The sequence below is a fragment of the Capra hircus genome, chromosome 13, assembly GCF_001704415.2.
Source record: "Capra hircus breed San Clemente chromosome 13, ASM170441v1, whole genome shotgun sequence".
NCBI lineage: Eukaryota > Metazoa > Chordata > Mammalia > Artiodactyla > Bovidae > Capra > Capra hircus.
Window position 1 is genome coordinate 20,860,389 of NC_030820.1, and position 19,994 is coordinate 20,880,382.

At 40.4% G+C, this 19,994-nt stretch overlaps 1 protein-coding gene across 2 annotated transcripts in view; it reads left to right on the forward strand.

Annotated features, from left to right (window-relative positions):
- Positions 1-19,994, forward strand: part of PLXDC2 (plexin domain containing 2) — a 435,854-nt gene that overhangs the window by 167,443 nt on the left and 248,417 nt on the right. For both annotated transcript variants that reach the window (XM_005687914.3, XM_005687913.3), the window contains exon 2: positions 11,410-11,621. In XM_005687914.3, the coding sequence (XP_005687971.1) occupies positions 11,410-11,621 (212 nt within the window). The remainder of the gene's footprint in view (positions 1-11,409; positions 11,622-19,994) is intronic.

Below are 19,994 nucleotides of genomic sequence, written 5' to 3' on the forward strand. Positions count from 1 at the left end.
ATAACCTTATCACATACTGACAAGTACAATTTTACAATAAATCTTTGTGAGTGTGGCATATAAAAAATTACAATATATTGTATTTCTGTGACATCTTAAAATGTTAAATATTCTAATATATTTGCTAGTATTTATATTTCTTTGCTGTGAATTACCTATTTATGAAATTTGCCTATTTTTTAAATTTAAGGACTAGGAGAAGGAAATGGCAGCCCACTCCAGTGTTCTTGCCTGGAGAATCCCAGGGACGGGGGAGCCTGGTGGGCTGTCGTCTCTGGGGTCACACAAAGTCAGACACGACTGAAGTGACTTAGCAGCAGTCTTTCAAAAAAATTTATTAGATAGGATATACTTGTGTAGATTAAGGAAAATATACATGATTGCACTTTTATAGATCAAAAAATTGAATAGATATACATAGTATTAATCTTAATCTGTGCTATTGATGTTTTTCCTGCTGGTCTTTTAAGTTTATATAAAACTGAAATGGGATTTTTAAAATTTTCTACTTAATGTTTTTTAATGTCTTTGTGTGTGTGTTTGATGCTCAAATTTGAGCATCTTAAGCATATTTTGTAAGCCTATATTATCAACTCTGGCAATAGTAGAAAGTCAAAAATTCCAGACTTTGTGATTATGCTTTTCATCTTTATCCAAGAATGATATTCAACACTAACAACTAGTATTATCTGTTTAGTAATAATGGGAACAGAGCAGGCTATAGGGCTGAGCCCTGACCTTGCCAAACCAGGTCTTTAATTCCTTAGTTGTTGGATTATGTGAAAGGCATTGCTTATTATTTTAGGGGTAAGTAGAGTTAATATGTTAATTTGTAGAAATATGGGGATATTTTGATAAGTATGATTTATAGTATGATTTATATTGGACTTCCCTGGTGGCTCAGACAGTAAAGCATCTGCCTGCAATGTGGGAGACCCAGGTTCGATCCCTGAGTCAGGAAGATTCCCTAGAGAAGGAAATGGCAACCCACTTCAGTACTCTTGCCTGGAAAATCCCATGGGTGGAGGAGCCTGGTAGGCTCCAGTCCATGGGGTCACAAAGAGTTGAACACAATTGAGCGACTTCACTTTCAAATCAAAGTTACAAAAACATAATCTGATAGAAATATTAATACATTTAATACATGAATTGTCTGTCATCTGTGGTCATTGGCTAAGTCAGTCTGGGCTCCTTTAGGGACACAGATGTGCTAAGTCACATCAGTTGTATCCGACTGATTCTTTGTGACCCTATAGAGCCTGCCAGGCCCCTCTTCCACGGAGTTCTCCAGGCAAGAATAGTGGAGTGCATTGCCATGCCCTCCACCAGGGGTTTTCCTGTCTCAGGGATCGAACCCATGTCTCTTACATCTCCTGCATTGGCAGGTGGCTTCTTTACCACTAGTGCCACCTGGTAGTGGTGCTTTACCATTAGTCACCACCTCCTTTATGGATCTGACCTCACAAACTGAATATGGGCTGATGACAACATGCTGTGAAACTGAGTCTATCAGACATCTGGCAGCCATAACCTAATAGAAGGCCCTTAGTGATTTGGGTCATAGGCATCTGGGTATCATCTTTGACATGGGGCACCATTATAACAATTGATTCTATCTGCCCTATTTTGGCTCAGGAGACTAAACTTTCCTTAGAGTCTATTGGCCACGACTGGTCCTTGTTTACAGAAATTTCCATCTCCATTGGCTGGCAAAGTCACACTTTTCATACATTGGATCTACCTTTTGTTTTTAAATCAGCCATTCTGAATACAAGAAATAAGAGTAGTTGTGGATGGCCCATAATAAAGAGAAATATTGAGGTATTTCATCAAATAGCTTTACTTTTTTACTGTGCTGTGGAGACTCAAAAGTTTTATAATACATGGATTCTCACAAATAGTAAACCTGAAAACAAATGTATAGAATATTAAATACATGATTCCAAATAGCCTCAAGTATGTTAATGAGATATTTAGCTAGCAAGTTCAGCTCAGTTCAGTCGCTCAGTCATGTCCGACTCTTTGCGACCCCATGAATTGCAGTACGCCAGGCCCCCCTGTCCATCACCAACTCCCAGAGTTCGCTCAAACTCATGTCCATCGAGTCGGTGATGGCATCCAGCCATCTCATCCTCTGTCATCCCCTTCTCCTCCTGCCCCCAATCCCTCTCAGCATCAGAGTCTTTTCCAGTGTGTCAACTCGTCGCATCAGGTGGCCAAAGTGAGTAGATGATAGAACTTTATAAGCTAGGAGAAGCTGTAAAAGTAAATTTGCCCCTTATTTTACACACGGCTAGGGTCGCAAAGAGTCGGACATGACTGAGCGACTGAACTGAACTGAACTGAGGGTCATGTAACCTAAAAATTCCATGCGCTTTCTGGCTTTATGATGCTGTGTTTTCTGCAGAAAAGCCTAAAACCTGATTAAAAGATAGACCCTTAGATTTAATTACATGCTGTTTTCACTATCCGTAGGTTATTTGTAGGCTATGGCTAATGTGGAAATGAGTTTATTCTCCAAACCTGACAGATTTATTGAAAAAAAATCAGTGGATAGCCTGAGTTCTCTGACAGTCATCTTTGTTATAATAAAATAGGAGGCTATCATCATGGTAAAACAAGTGCTGAAGTCTACTTGAAGGAATTCAGTTCTTCTTTTAAATTCCTACTAGGGAGTTTTAATAGAAAATACTCAGTTAACAAGATTAATTATCTGTTTTAAAGTACTTCCAAACTTTTCAAGACATTAAAAACTATAATCGGTATTAAAGTGCTCTTATTTTCTGCTGTTTTTATATCAACATTGTTTCATTTCTTCCCATTGGCAGAGTCAACTTGATGAAATATTATATTCTTTATTTGCTTTCACTGCTGGATTGTTTACATATTTTTGCCATTTCAAATAGTGCATTTTGTCTGATTCATTTTTTCTTTTAGATTCTTTGTGCCGTATTGTCGTTGTCCAGTCACTAAGTCATTCTGACTGTCTGTGCCCCTATGGACTGCAGCATGCCTGGTCTCCCTGCACCTCACTGTCTTCCAGAGTTTGCCAAGTTCATGTTCATTGAGTTGGAGATGCTATCCAAGCATCTCATCCTCTGCCACCCTTTTCTCCTTTTACCTTCAATCTTTCCCAGCATCAGAGCGCTTTCTTTGTGTCATATCATCAGGCTTTCTGACAGATGTCTAATTCTACCCCAGAAGATTCATCTGAAGTAGATTAGATAACAGTTAATACCAAGCCTATGGGTCCAGCTCTGGTTATTTTCCTAGTGTATCACTCACCCTGTCATATACATGTTGCCTCATATGTAAAACAGGAAATGCCAAATAGTACATGCCAAATACATTAACATATGCAAATGTTTAGAACAGTGTGTTACATTCAGCCAATCCTAAACAAAGATCAGTTATTATTACTAATATTATTATTATTAACCCATTATTAGAAACAGTATATAGATCACCTCTATGTATAACTGTTAACACAGTTTTATTTTCTCTTTATTTTTAAGATTTTAGTAAATATGGACCAATACCTTAACATCGTCTTAAATATTATTAACCTTGACTCATAAAGCTAATCGTGTTTTCCATAGGATAATTAACCATTTTATATATAAGATTAAGATGTCTGCTTTTTAAAGTAAGGTTAGAAAACTATTAAATTTTTAATGTGTAAGTTTTTTCTGTACATACTTTGGACTATTTGGTTCTATTTTCCCATTCTCTTTCATTTCCTGTGTGTTTTTTCTTGAACCACCTAATGTTCTTCTCTGGAAAAATACTGCAGAGCAACCAAGAACCCTGTGATGACTCAGAAGTCAGAGAAAGGGAAGAGTGGAGAGTCACGGTATGCTGGACACTTACTCTTGTCTTAGGCCTTTGGGGTTCTTCTACTCTGTGCCTCAGAGACTGGACTCATGCTTCAGACTTGTAGAGTAGTCTCCATTTATTTTCCACAATGTCCTTGTTTCAAGTACTTCATCCTTCTTTAACCTCACTGGGCCATGCCCACATTCTTCAAACACTTGTGTTCTATTTCTTACTGAGTTCATGAGCCGAAAAAGAACTGCAACCACGAGGGTTGCTGAACATCACCCAACTGGCCAGCGAGCTTTTGTTGAATCAAACTCATATCCGATAAGGAGAAGCTGCTATAGATTTGTTTTCCCATAGTTTTCTCCTTCCGCCCTTTTATCTGAATGAGCAACAGTCATAATTAAAGTCTTAAGAAGTTGGACAACAGATCACATACGTGATCCTTTAAGACACTGTCTCAGATGAGCAGCAGCGTGGCCAACCATTCGCTTACTCATTCATTCATTTGCTTTTCAAAAAGAAAAAACTCTGGGTATTTATCATATGTCAACGTCCATGTTTGTGCTGATGGGACAAAAAGTATAAATAAGATCGAAGTCCTGTTCTGAAACATCTGTGTCGGGAGACTTCAAGGCCACTGTCAAGTTTGGTGATGTGATAGGAGGACTCACAAGACTCTCAGCAAAAGGCTACAGAGCAAAATCCACAGCGGGAAAAGGCACTCGGGGTGATGTCTGGAAAAAGCAGGGCAGGTTTCCAAGAGCCTCTCCAGTGGGAGCGCAGTGGAAGCATTTACTTCCTCCAGCAACCAGTTGTGATAACAACTGTGTGAAATATGGTCAGCCAGGGAAGTTCACAAGAAACTCAGTGCCCAAGGATTTGTACTGGGAACCGTTCACATAACCACTTTCTGTCTGCCATGTACCTAAATTCCACACTCCTGGAAGGAAGACAGGTGGTCAGCATAAACAATATTGTTTGCCCAGGCAGTTTAGCCACAGTAAGCCCCTCTTATCTGTTAGGGAAAGGTGAGGACCCTCCCACCACCACCTGCAAATCTCAGTTCCCAGGTGCCAGCCAAGGGCCAACCTTACAAACAAGATTTGCAAAGGATAGCAGTCTCAGACCTGCTGTCTCAACTCTTTTCTGCACAGTCTCACAGTGAAGTGGGGATAGGTGGAAGAATGATTAAAGAATCAGATGAGACGAGGCATTGGACTGCAGAAGAAGACTTAATCAGCTCTGCTTGAAGGAATCCAGGGATGCTCCATTTACCAAGACAATATTTGAACTAGATCTTGAAGGAGCTGTGAGATTTCCTAAAGCCTGGAGTGAGGAAGGACTTTCCCCCCATGCAAAGGTATTGGTTGCAGGTAAAGAGGTTATTGAGAGATTCTGTGTGGTGGGAGCGTAGAGCTGATGAAAGAGGCAGAGTCAGGGAAGAGTGCTTAGAGCAAGAGCAGGAAGTGCTTTATCATTTTGTTGGGGGGTAAGGAGCCTTGGAGGTTTTAATAAAAAGGGAGAAGTGAATAAATTTGAAAGCTATCTCTGACAGCAGATGGAGAAAAAGATTGGAGAAGGAAGAGTTTGAAGAAAGTAAGACCAGGCAGGAGGCAAGAGATGATGAAGACGTGACTTTAGGCACCTGTGGTGAGAGGATGGCATGGAGCATGATCCTCAGCTGGGAGACATGAAGAAGCATGTGTGACGCTTAACAAGAAAATGATGTCCAGGTCCCACTCAAACCCTCTACTGCCTCTCAACAAAACATTCTGTATGCTTTCTCTTCTGTAGCTATCTTCTCTGTAATGCTATCAGTCAAAACCTCCAAGTCCACTACATAACTAGCTCATCATTGGACAGAACCAGTAATATAACCATTTGTATGGACTTTCCCCTTCAGTTCCATAAATTGAGGTGTGTGAAACCATATTGCGGTCTATCTTAGCTAAATAATTTGCCTGTTCTCGGATGAATCAGGCCAGTAAATCCATTTGTAGTGAAAAATTGTAGCTTTGCACAGGATCCACAAGGGTGATTTCGTTCACTTGTGAAGTGCAAACCAAAGTGTGTCCGAAAGGTACAGTCATGATGGGTCCTCACTATATAAAATACATGTCAATTTATGTGGTTACTCCTTGCTTATTTCACATATATTGCGTATATGATTGTATGTAAGACTCAAGAAATACAGTACAGCTAGAACTAACATAACATTGTAAAGCAATTATACTCCAATTAAAAGTAAGTAAATAAACAATAGAAGAAAAAAAATGCTGGAGTTATAATTAAAAAAATAGAAATGCAGTTAAAGATGCATTCAACTATTAACTGAGTATAAGGTATTTAAATAAAATCATTAGGATGAGATGCAAATATAAACATAGCTAACCCAGAACAGTTTTCTTCCCTTTTGTTTTTATTTTAAATGAATTTATTTTATAGTAGATGGTAACATAAAAGAAACTTGCACGTTTTGCAGAGAATTATATGAACAGGTACATGAGTTTCTTATTTTGCTCTCAGATTAACTAGACATTATTGGGTTTCATAATGATGATCTATTTGAAAGGTAGTGAAGAACTTTTTTCAATAATACTTTATCTGCAATTTTTATCAAATAAAATATCTCAAGAATGTGTTAAAGTCAATTTATGTATTAAATGTACAAAAATGTGACTTTTAGCTTTCTCTCCTTATATCCAAATGGGAGTCCTTAGATATATTTAATGTTTCCATGAACTATGTGATTAACAACTATAGCAAAGTGTGTTCGTGGAAATTATCTTGGAAGGTTTTCCATCAGTGGTTTAATTAACATACAGCAGACAGAAAGCAAACAATCTGTTCAACCAGGCTATTGAATGATCCCTCCTGTTGCTTTCGTTTTCACTACAGGTGGGAAGGGAAAGATTATTTTACATATATCCTTTCCTCTTGCTTCAGAATGATCTGTTTTGGTGGTGATTTAAAGAATTATTTGAAATATTTTTATGAGTTGGAAAGCCCATGAAGTGAATAGGAATAATTTACAATGTAGATAACTAGACTGTGGCTTTGCCAGTTTTCCTCCATCTTTATTTCTGGAAAACATCCATTTTTGACTTGTTTTATCTCCTCTAAAAATCATTCTGAAAAGGGGTCAAAATCGAAGCCAATGTCAAACTTTCGTCTTGATGAACCATGTACTACTGAGTCATGAGCATATAGGGAATGTTTCCTCTATGCATGATTGTGTAGTTTTGCTTATCCATTACCTAAGCAGAGAAGACTTACATGTAAAGCAACAACCCTAAGGAAAATTCAGAGGCTAGGCTCTAATGCTCACAAATTTTGTCATTGGAAAACCCTTAAGTCCTTTCTTGAAAGAGAAAGTGAAAGTCACTCAGTCATGTCTGACTCTTTGTGACCCCATGGACCCACCAGGCTCCTCTGTCCATGGAATGCTCCAGGTAAGAGTACTAGAGTGGGCAGTTGTTCCCTTCTCCAGGGGATATTCCTAGCCCAGGGACTGAACCCAGGTCTTCCTTATTGCAGGTGGATTCTTTACCAGCTAAGCCACCAGGGAAGCCCCGTAGGTCCTTCCTTAGCCTTTGTTTACTCTTCACAGTCTGAGCCAGCAAGTGATTGAGCGATTGGTTTACAGAGTTCAAGGTGGTAAATTCTAGGAGGAGCAAGCATGTCCATCTTGGAAGCAAACTAATCAACAGCTCTAATAGGTGTTAATACAACAGTAAAGAAAACAAACAAACAAACAAAAAAAGCATGTAACACCACTAAAAAGTAAAAAACAAACACCTTATATTGGTCTGGGGACTTAACCTTATATGGGATTGGCCAAAAAGTTTGGGTAGGTTTTTCATAAGATGGTACAGGAAAACTCTAATGAACTTTTTTGGCCAACCCAATAAATTCCAGAGGAAGCATTTATGCCTGTTTTATGTGGAAGGCCTATCTGTTAAATTCACCTTCCCCAGTAATCTAGCTAAAGGATGAAGTAGAATGTTCATCACAGAAACAAGAGTTTAACACATTCCAAATTTCAGCTTGCTACTGCTACTGCTGCTAAGTAGCTTCAGTCGTGTCTGACTCTGTGCGACCCCACAGATGGCAGCCCACCAGGCTCCGCCATCCCTGGGATTCTCCAGGCAAGAACACTGGAGTGGGTTGCCATTTCCTTCTCCAGTGCATAAAAGTGAAAAGTGAAAGGGAAGTCTCTCAGTCATGTCCGACTCTTTGCGACCCCATGGACTGCAGCCCACCAGGCTCCTCTGTCCATGGGATTTTCCCGGCAAGAGTACTGGAGTGGGGTGCCATTGCCTTCTCTGAAATTTCAGCTTAAGTGGTGTTAAAAGATAAACTGAGGCATACTAAACATTTTAAGAGTCTACCTGAACAAAAATCAGTTTCAATAGGGCAGCGGCATACCAGAAGTGGTTAGGAAGACTCCAAGGACCCCAACTAGGGGAGAGATTTTATGGAGAAAAGGCAGAAGAAAACAGGGAAATTATTTCATTGGCTGTAGCTTAAGTGTTTGCCTGATTCAGAAAAGTCTAGTAGGGAGTTTGTGACTGTTGTCCTTAGGTTTTGATTTCTCAGACTTGCACCTACAGGCTCGGGTTTAGCTTTGCTTACATAGGCTGCTAAAACCATCAAAGACTCCTCAATCTGATGGCCTCCTTGTTTAATTAATTTAATAGTGGGGAACATGGACTTTATCCTCCCTATGTTTTGAAGCTCTTTTTATTTGTTCTCTAGGGTAAGAAGGCAGAAAGGGAGAAAAGGAGAAAGGGGACTTCCTATGCAGACAGCTCCTTCATTGTTTGTTATTTCATCTACTACATGCCTTGTGCCAGGACCACAGGGGCTAGCGTGAGGTTTCTTGCCTAACAGTTTCATGCAAAGCACTGTATTTTGTCCTGTGTTATAAAAATCTAAAAGGATAATGGTGAAGTTAAAGTAGTTGGGCAGTGGATATCCAATGATAACATCTATTTTAAAGAAACCAACAGTGGGATTGAATTTCTGGTTTGAAGAGTTTAATGAAGACTACTACTTTGAAGATTTAGGTATATTTTTCTGATTTACATTATAAAGAACTGACAAACCTCTGGCTGGAGCCTTTCCCTTTCTGTGATGTTAAAAAACAAAAACAAAAACACTTATATCTAGGACTGTTTGACCCACTGACTGCATTATACTTGCTATCTTTCTTATCTAGACTGATGTTATAATAAGGATACTATAGGTTTTCAGTTGTTCTTACATAATTGTATTCAGATCGCCACCACCCCTAGGGCAAAGTGAATGCATAGCTCTAAAGTTTAGTCTAAGTGTTGTGCTATGAGGCCTTACCTGGTTGTTATAAAACTTTATTGTGTACTTTTGTTGTAAGCTACATCGTATATTTTTAGTAATGAGGCAGGACATCTAAATAAAGCAAATAAAATTGCTTTATGTAGCTTTACCTAGAATCATAAGTCTTAGAGCCTGACATCTACTCAAGAAAAGCAGTCTGCTTTTGCAGGTGAGATATTTTCATTCCCATTTGCAGTAAAGGGTAACAAAAGCACAGAGAGTTTTGTAAATTATGCAACATCCCCTATTCAGCAAACCTAACAGAGAGAATTCCACCCCAGTTCTCTGGAATCCTTGCCTTTCTTCCCTTACCTAATTCTGCCTGCTCTCATCATCTTTGTCTACAATTTATTTATTATTCATTCATTCAGTCAACAAACATTTATTGAGCACTATTCAGTGGCCAGTGGGTGTAACACCTTTAAAAAGAAACATTTTCTGTAAAATCCTCTTTAGACATATTTGCTGAAACTTACTGCGTGGCAGGTGGGAGGCACTGCGATCAACCCTCCGTGTACCTGAGTTTTTTCTTTAGCCTTATAACAGTTCTGTAAATTGAGCACAGTGCTGCGTTGTCTGGCTCTCAGTTACCTCTCTATGGAATGTTTGGTCGTTTCCATTTCCATGATTCTTTTACACGCTAATATTCTCCAAGCCCATGGAAAGGTCTAGATGGCCTGCACTATGGTAGTGTTTCACTCTAGGTTGTCTCTGCTGCTGCTAAGTCGCTTCAGTCATGTCCAACTCTGTGCAACCCCATAGACGGCAGTCCACCAGGTTCTACTAAGGCATTAAACAATGGCAGATCTTTTAAATTCACCGTGAAATCAAAGGACATCCCCTCAAGAAGAAATGATTAGCACCTTCATGACTTCAAAAGGAGATGTTTTAGACCTTTGCATGTGACTAGTAGTGGTAGTTATTAGAGTTCAAAGTAATGGATTTAATGGTATTATTTGTTGTTATTTTTGCTCAGTTGCTAAGTCATGTCCGACTCTTTGCAACCCCATGGACTGCAGCACACCAGGCTCTCTTGTTCTTCACTATCTCCCAGAATTTGCTTAGATTAATGTCCTTTGAGTCCATGATGCTATCTAACCATTTCATCTTCTGTCGTCCCCTTCTCCTCTCGCCTTCAATCTTTCCCAGTATCAGGGTCTTTTGCAATGAGTCAGCTCTTTGCATCAGGTGGCCAAAGTATAAGTTTCAGTAAATATAGTTTGGTTTCTTGGAATCTTCTTGTATTGATAGCAACATCACAGCTGTAATTAAATCACCCTTCTCTTAGCCCTTTTGAACCCATGTCCTGCTAGTTATAAAGGCTGTCAATTCATATCTTTTGGTAATTGTTGCCTAGAGGAGAACTGTTCTTGGTCAGGCGCTGAATTTCCCACACTTGTGGAACACCTTCCCCTGCTGACCCACTGAAGTGAAAGACTAGGGGTAATGATGAAATCTAATTTTCCCCCCATAGAAGCGGCATGAGCTGGGTCAGCAAAGCTAGTCCCTGCAGATGGCTTTAAAATACCTCTGTGATTTGATCTCCTTGCGTTTCTCTAAGTGCCTATCACTGTCATCCTTAACCACTCTGACAAGATTCCAAGGTGAGAACAGCCCAAATGAACAATGCATTTGTGATGCCTCCCAGGGACGGTGCTTATTAAATGAATTCGGCAGTGAACCAAGTCTGACTTGTGAGCTACAAGGCAGGTTATCACATTGACGTGAAGATCATTCCATATATTTTTTAATCCGTTCAAATGCTCTGTTATCTCTCTGCTGCCCAGCATAATTTATGTGAAACAATATAAACTTGCAAGTTGATGTCGGATTTGTATTTTCAAATGTGCAGGGAGTCACTTGGTTTCATTCCTTTGTTTGGATTGCAGCTTGTTTTCTCAGAACAACTAGAGAATGTTTATGAAGTGTGTGCGTGGAGGGCGGGGAAGGAAGGGAATAAAAATGCATTGCTTTCGGGCAGCACATCTGTTTTAGGGACCCTGTTGGATCTGCACATTAAACATTGTCACGACTTATAGCATGTCCTGAAATTGCCTTCTACTCAGTTGTTCATACCAAACTCAAAATATTACAGTTAAATGGGTTTCACTGTTTTGAGTTAGTTTCCTCTTTTCATGAGTGGCAGGATATTTTTCTTCTCTATGAGAAAGCATGCGAACGATGCCTAACAGGTGGTAACTCATTATTTTATTTTATGTTTTCAAACAGATGGGCAGTATCAGGTTGCTCAAGCCTTCCCACAGACAGAAGAGGAGGTGGAGGTGGACACGCATGCATTCAGCCACCGGTGGAAAAGGAACTTGGATTCTATCAAGGCCGTAGATTCGAACCGAGCCAGCCTGGGCCAAGACTCCCCGGAGCCCAGAGGCTTCACAGACCTGATCTTGGACGATGGGCAGGACAACACCACCCAGATTGAGGTGGGTCAATAATCTGGGTGATTGAGATGGATTAATGAGTATGCTTCTTGGAAGGCACCCAAATTCCACATTATACTGTCTCTTTGGCTCAGTTTGTAACTTTTGGACCTTTTTGCAGGGATCAGTTTAATTCATTAATTAATAATTGATTAATGATGATAACAACAATAATCACAATCTATAACAATAATTATGTGTTATACAATTTGTTGATATTTAGGAACTCAATGATAAATATTATTATTACTTATAATAATTTAATTAAATAATTAGTTAATTAATATAAATAAATAGCTAAGCCATTTAATCATCCACAGATTCACTTACTCAAGAAACAGACAAACAGGGGCTTGGTGTGGTGATAACAGTGAGGGGAAAAAATAAAGCTCCTCCACGCTTGGAGATCAGTATGTCAGAGGGTCAGAAAGTCTAGCTGCCATAGCCAAGTGATATGCACAGAAGTATGTACAGGCCAGTGTGGCTTAGAGGAGGGGTATCACCTGCTAGCAATTGGGGGATGGACTGCTGGCAAAGAGGCTTAGGAGTGGGCATTTAAGCTCAGGCTCAACTCATTGAGAGGAGCTCAGTAGGCTGATAATCTGTTAATAGTAAAAGAAGATTGCTGGCAGAATGAATTACACCTGCAAAGGCTGACTGTCAGGATGACAGGCATGGAGTCTCATATGGTAACCAAGCAGCTGTCCCAGTTTACCTGGGACTGAGGGGATTCCTGGGATGTAGGACTTCCAGTGCTTAAAAGGGGGAAGTTCTGCGCAAGCTAGTATGGTTGGTTACTTTGTTCAGTTCAGTTCAGTTGCTCAGTCGTGTCCAACTCTTTCTGACCCCATGAAACGCAGTATGCCAGGCCTCCCTGTCCATCACCAACTTCCAGAGTCCACCCAAACCCATATCCATTGTGTGGGTAATGCCATCCAACCATTTCATCCTCTGTCATCCCCTTCTCCTGCCCTCAATCTTTCCCAGCATCAGGGTCCTTTCAAATGAGTCAACTCTCCACATCAGGTGGCAAACTATTGGAGTTTCAGCTTCAACATCAGTGCCTCCAATGAACACCCAGGACTGATCTCCTTTAGGATGGACTGGTTGGATCTCCTCACAGTCCAGGGGACTCTCAAGAGTCTTCTCCAACACCACAGTTTAAAAGTATCACTTCTTCTGTGTTCAGCTTTCTTTATAGTCCCACTCTCACATCCATACATGGCTACTGGAAACACGATAGCCTTGACTAGACAGAGCTTTGTTGGCAAAGTAATGTCTCTGCTTCTTAATATGCTGTCTAGGTTGGTCATAACTTTTCTTCCAAGGAGTAAGCGTCTTTTAATTTCATGGCTGCAATCACCATCTACAGTGATTTTGGAGCCCCCAAAATAAAGTCTGACACTGTTTCCACTGTTTCCTCATCTATTTCCCATGAAGTGATGGGACCAGATGCCATGATCTTCGTTTTTTGAATGTTGAGTTTTAAGCCAACTTTTCACTCTCTTCTTTCACTTTCATCAAGAGGCTCTTAAGTTCTTCTTCACTTTCTGCCATAAGGGTGGTGTCATCTGCATATCTGAGGTTATTAATATTTCTCTCCGCAATCTTAATTCCAGCTTTTGCATCTTCCAGCCCAGCGTTTCTCATGATGAACTCTGCATAGAAGTTAAATAAGCAGGGTGACAATATTCAGCCTTGACGTACTCCTTTTCCTATTTGGAACCAGTCTTTTGTTCCATGTCCAGTTCTAACTGTTGCTTCCTGACCTGCATATAGGTTTCTCAACAGGCAGGTTAGGTGGTCTGGTATTCCCATCTCTTTCAGAATCTTCCACAGTTTATTGTGATCCACATAGTCAAAGGCTTTGGCATAGTCAATAAAGCAGAAATAGATGTTTTTCTGGAACTCTCTTGCTTTTTCCATGATCCGGTGGATGTTGGCAATTTGATCTCTGGTTCCTCTGCCTTTTCTAAAACCCGCTTGAACATCAGGAAGTTCACGGTTCACGTATTACTGAAGCCTGGCTTGGAGAATTTTGGCCATTACTTTACTAGCGTGTGAGATGAGTGCAATTGTGCGGTAGTTTGAGCATTCTTTGACATTATTTTTCTTTGGGATTGGAATGAAAACTGACTTTTCCAGTCCTGTGGCCACTGCTAAGTTTTCCAAATTTGCTGGCATATTGAGTGCAGCACTTTCACAGCATCAGCTTTCAGGATTTGAAATAGCTCCACTGGAATTCCATCCCCTTCCCTAGCTTTGTTCGTAGTGATGCTTCCTAAGGCCCACTTGACTTCACATTCCAGGATGTCTGGCTCTAGGTGAGTGTGAGTGATCACACCTTCATGATTATCTGGGTTGTGAAGATCTTTTTTGTACAGTTCTTCTGTGTATTCTTGCCACTTCTTCTTAATATCTTCTGCTTCTGTTAGGTCCATACAATTTCTGTCCTTTATTGAGCCCATCTTTGCATGAAATGTTCCCTTGGTATCTCTAATTTCTTGAAGAGATCTCTAGTCTTTCCCATTCTATTGTTTTCCTCTATATCTTTGCATTGATCGCTGAGGAAGGCTTTCTTATCTCTCCTTGCTATTCTTTGGAACTCTGCATTCAAATGGGTATATCTTTCCTTTTCTCCTTTGCTTTTCATTTCTCTTCTTTTTACAGCTATTTGTAAGGCCTCCTCAGACAGCCATTTTGCTTTTTTGCATTTCTTTTCCATGGGGATGGTCTTGATCCCTGTCTCCTGTACAATGTCATGAACCTCACTCCATAGTTCATCAGGCACTCTATCAGATCTAGTCCCTTAAATCTATTTGTCACTTACACTATATAGTCATAGGGGATTTGATTTAGGTCATATCTGAATGGTCTGGAGGTTTTCTCCACTTTCTTCAATTGAAGTCTGAATTTGGCAATAAGGAGCTTGTGATCTGAGCCACAGTCAGCTCCCAATCTTGTTTTTGTGACTGTATAGAGCTTCTCCATCTTTGGCTGCAAAGGATATAATCAATCTGATTTTGGTGTTGACCATCTGGTGATGTCCATGTGTAGAGTCGTCTCTTGTGTTGTTGGGAGAGGGTGTTTGCTGTGACCAGTGCATTCTCTTGGCAGAGCTCTGTTAGCCTTTGCCCTGCTTCATTCTGTACTCAAGGCCAAATTTGCCTGTTACTCCAGGTGTTTCTTGACTTCCTACTTTTGCATTCCAGCCCCCAATAATGAAAAGGATATCTTTTTTGGTTACTCTGTTACTGTATGTAATTCTCTATGATAATTAGAGCCATGAAGTGGTAAAGAAAAGGATGGTTGCAGGTAGGCTTGGTGAGTATGGAAGGCTGCTGAAGGCACATTCCAGGCAGATTTTGGGGTTGCCCAGAGGCCTCAAGGGAGGTTTTGCATTGCTTATGTTCCCATTGTTGTTGTCATTCAGTCGCTAAGTCATGTCTGACTCCTCCTGACCCAATGGACTGCAACACGCCAGGCTTCCCCATCCTTCACCATCTCCCTGAACCTGTTCAAACTCATGTCCACTGAGTTCATGACGCCATCCAACCATCTCATCTTACTGCCCTCTTCCTCCTTCCTTCAGTCTTTCCCAGCATCAGGATCTTTTCCAATGAGTCGACTCTTCACATCAGGTGGCCAAAGTATTGGAACTTCAACTTCAGCATCAGTCCTTCCAATGAATATTCAGGGTTGATTTCCTTTAAGATTGACTGGTTTGATCTCCTTGCAGTCCAAGGGACTCTCAAGAGTCGTCTTCAGCACCATGGTTCAAAAGCATCTAGGTTTCCATGGTCCTTTGCATTGCAAATGGTAAAATATGATCTTGTTAGTACACTAGACATAACAAAAAGAAACAAATGACTCATGGAAATAAGCGAAAACCACTGGAATGAGAACAGAACTGTTTGTTCAGTTTGTTACAGCAAGGGAGTGAGCCTTCATCACTGGCCTTCAGAAGAGACTCAAAGAAGGCAGGAGAGTGGGAAGGCTTCTCAGTTTAAAAAAAAAAAGAGCTTCAGCTATGCTCTGACTGGAGGTGGTTGGCATGGAGAAGCCAGAGTTGGGCTAGTCAGAAGCCAAGAATCTTGTGGGATTGGTCTGGGGGATGTTTGGCTTTCCATGGTTGGTCCAGAGTTGGGCAGAGTAACAGCAGAAAAAGAAAAACCATCAGTTGTCAATAAAGTCCATTCTGGACCAATTGCTTCCAGGATTGAGTTTTGGCTCCTGGACTAGTTGCTTTAGAAGTTGATGTCAGACTTCTGTTTTTATCCATGTTGTGGACACTGTCCGTTTGTATATTCTCTCCATCTGAAGTTTTAGTTCCTACCATCTTCTAGGTAACACGCTTATGTTTTAAAGAACCACACAGCATTCTTTTTGGCGCCCTGAAATACTCATTATTTAGGAAGAGAACTCAACTTCATGAAGCAGATGTGACATAGTTCTGCAGATAGTAACAAGGCTTTGTTTTTTTCCCTCAGGGTGAGAGCAATCTTCAGATCTGAAGCATAGGCTATTGGGATTCTGTGGATGTGAGAGGCCCAGAGATTTTCACAACCCTTCTCCATCGCCTTAGCTAGTGTGTGACTTTTGCCCCAAGTCAGCCCCTTAACAAGCAACAGAGGATGTGCCATTAGCAGAAGTTATATAGTACTTCCAAGAGGCTATTCCAACTCCTGCAGGGTGTCTGCTATTTTGTCAACAATGTAGTTAGAGCAACTCAGAGTGGGCAACACAGTTCTTCTCTGACCTGCTCTTTGGCCAGGGTGCAGCAGAAAGCAAGGAGAGCAGAACAGAAGCAGAGCTGTTTACTCTCTGCCTAGAACTAAGCTAGTAACATGTAGAGATTAAAAGAGGAGAACACAGACTCCTAAACTCTGTGGTCTCCATGCAGGATGCTGAATTTTTCTTACCATTTATCAAACAGAAAAGTCCTTTTGCTCAGAGATGTATGAAGACTTCTCAAAATTAGTCCTAGTCGTTAGCATTGTCATGATTTTATTATTCAGCCACTTTTTCTCTTTTTCTATCTTAATAGAGGGAGACTACATAATTTCAGAGATTCTGAACCCGTAAAAAGGAGGAAGGGTGATGGAGGGAGCTATTTGCTGAGTACTCTCCTGGTGCTGAGACCTGCCAGGTGCCCCATGGAATCATCTCACCTGGTCCTCTCATCAACCTGGCCGGACTTGCATCCCCAGGTTCACTGGCTAATCTTAGTGATTTACATGAGGGGACTTTCTTATTTTAGTATTTTTCTTCAGATTTAGGTTTAGTATTTTTCTTAAGTATTTTCTTTAGTATTTTTCTTTTAAGTGTTTTTCTTTAGTATTTTTCTTGTGAGCTGCCCAGCTCACAAGACAGCCTTACTACTTGACTTCCTCTAACATAAGGGGTGATTTTTTTGGATAGTGGCAGCACCTGAATATCAATAGAGTAACTCTGGGGTTTCAAACTGTTTGGAAGGGGACTTTTCTTGAAGCTAGATTTCATAACAAGAGGACTGCTTTTGAGTTGGTTTCTGTGGGGTTCTTGGGATAGACTGAGATTATTGGGGATCTAAAGCTCCATAAGTCACTCCTTGGCACCACCACTAGTTCTGGAAGCAAAAGCCTACATCTGAAACTTCTCAGCAAAGTTTATTTATCCTGGCCCTCGAAATAGTATTTTTGAACGCTGTTGCACCCCTTTGGGGGCTGGGGGCGGAATACTTTTGCCTGATTGAGTTAAACGGGAATAAGAAAGAAAGGAACCAAATGGTTAGAGAGTGACTGCTCTGCCCTGGGCATTGTGACAAGATCTTTCTTATCTTTTAGGAATAAGCATTTTGATTTATGTTGCTTAATACAAGCAATGAGCATGAGAGACTCTGTATGCTTTTTCTTTTTAAAAGCTTCCAAAGTCGATGTCAGGAATCAGAATTATTTTGCCTAAGAGCCCTGACTGTAGCAGCGGCTGTTAAAATAATACGTATCCCAGTGAGATTTAAGGCACCCAGAATGGCATTCATGTGCATGTTCTCCCCAACTTCTGCCACCGTCTAGACTTTATATCCCACTTTCACTGTACAAAGACAGAAAACAAAAGACAATGGTATATTTACTCTTTTGGCACTGGCTCATTCTGAAATAAACAAAGGCTGTTATTCTCTTAAATTGGTGACAGTATTTTTTCTGGCTCTGCATGAGAACAGATAATGGAGGGATTATAAACCTTAGTATCCCAGTTAAAGAATGCTTCCAATGGAAGTTTCGTTGTTGTTGTCATCGTGTCTTTTTTTTTCTTTTTTTACATTCTTTTCATGAAGATATAAAGATGTTTTGAAACTATTTGTATTGATTACCTGGTGAATAAGTGGGGACTCAATAGTTGACAAGCGCCCCTGTTGATCTGGATGTTTATTTACACGAGACCTTTCTTCTTGTATCTTCTCTGTTCATGTGGACGTGTGACCATGTGGACGTATGACCACTTGAACAGAGGGGATCCAAAAAGAAGCATATCTTACCTGGGCAGATCGAAAGAAGCATACTTCCTTCTGATTAGCGGGTATTTAAAGCAGTCACTAGCATGCTTTTTGTAATTACTTTGGGAACATAAGGGCTTCAAGGACTTTCAGGAGAGACTGAATTCCATTCATGATTTGGCCTTGTTTGAGCAGTCCTCAGTGAATTCCATGCCCCCAGGGACACATGCATGGATGAGCAACACATGGACCTTCTCCTCCCTGCTGACTGCCCTTCTGTTTTCTGGGGCAGAGCCCTTACAGCATTGAGGGGGCCTTATAAGAAAGAGGGGGCTTAAGCAGTGTTTGGTGAGAATGGCCAGTCTTTATAGAGCTAAGGTTCTCGGGCTTCTTCTGTGTGATACTGTTGGTAACTTACAGTTCATCACTTTACAGAAATCGGTCACAAATTCCTTTCTAATTCAAGGAAGCAAATATGTGGTTCTTACCACTTTTTTCACATGCAGTGTTTGGAACTTCATATTCCTTCTCTTGGGACAATGAATATTTTTCTGAAAAGGCTTGTCAAGCGTGATTTTGTTTTTGGTTTTGATTCCGTATTACCTGGATGACTTGAAGAAGGGAAGACTAAAAATAGAATTTATGGATCATATAAGTGCAACTCCATGATCCAGACTGACTGATACACTGTGAACTTGACCAGCACCTCTCCGGTGATGCAGATATGGCCAAACCATAGGCCACACCTGGCCTTGCAAGGAGTTAGAGCACAGAGCAGATTTAGCTGTTGGTTTTGAGGATGTAAATTTCTGAAAAATCCTAGATTAAACTGCACTGACTACCAACAATATCACTCATGGATTTCCCATTCTTATACCAAATTAAAAATTGCAGGCACATCTAGCAATTGTGTCACCTCTGTTTACATTAAAGCTTATCTTTAAGGAAAGTATCCTGGAGAATGGTTAGCAAATATGCCCTATGTTGTTGTTTAGTCACTAAGTCGTGTCTGACTCTTTGCAACCCCACGGACTGTAGCCCTTCAGGCTTCTCTGTCCATGGGATTTCCCAGGCAAGAATACAGGAGTGGGTTGCCATTTCCTTCTCCAGGGGATCTTCCCCACCCAGGATAAAACCCACATCTCCTGCTTTGCAGACATGTTTATTTATTTTTACCACTAAGCCACATGGGAAGCCCCAAAATGTGCTGTAGTTGTAGTATAAACTAGAGATCAAAGACTTCCCTGGTAATTCAATGGCTAAGGCCCCGAGCTCCTAATTCCAGGGACCTGGGTTCCATCCCTTGTCAGGGAACTAGATCCCATATGCCACACGTAAGAGTTCACATGCCACAAGATTCTGGGTGCTGCAACTGAGACCAGGCACAGCCAAATAAATAAATATTTTAAAAATATATATAGATCAACTGTTTTTCCCCAAATGCGTATATAAAAGCTCTTTTTTTGATCATCTGCTGTGGCACATTGCCAATTGTATCTGTATCATATTGTCCCAAATTCTGTATCTCTTTAAAAAGCTAGCAGTTGCTAATTGCTGCACACAGGTTATTGTATGCATTCTAATATTTTATTGTAGTTCATCACTAGATACTCTGTTTGCCAAGAAGTCACTGGCAAATCCTTGATCTAAAAGAGAGTGTGATCGCTTTAATGGCATTTTACAAAGCAAAGGCAAATTTCATAATGTCTCATGTGGGCATAATCTCCTTGGTATGTTTGCAGGATAGAGAATGCATCAGAATATTCTTAGATAATGAAATTCTACTGTTTGTGTGTCTCAAGGCTAGATATGCTTTCTTAATTTCAGAGATCTGACAATAACAGTTCTAAGTAGAAATATCAGGTAGAAGTAATAAGACACATCATCCCATTTCACAGAAA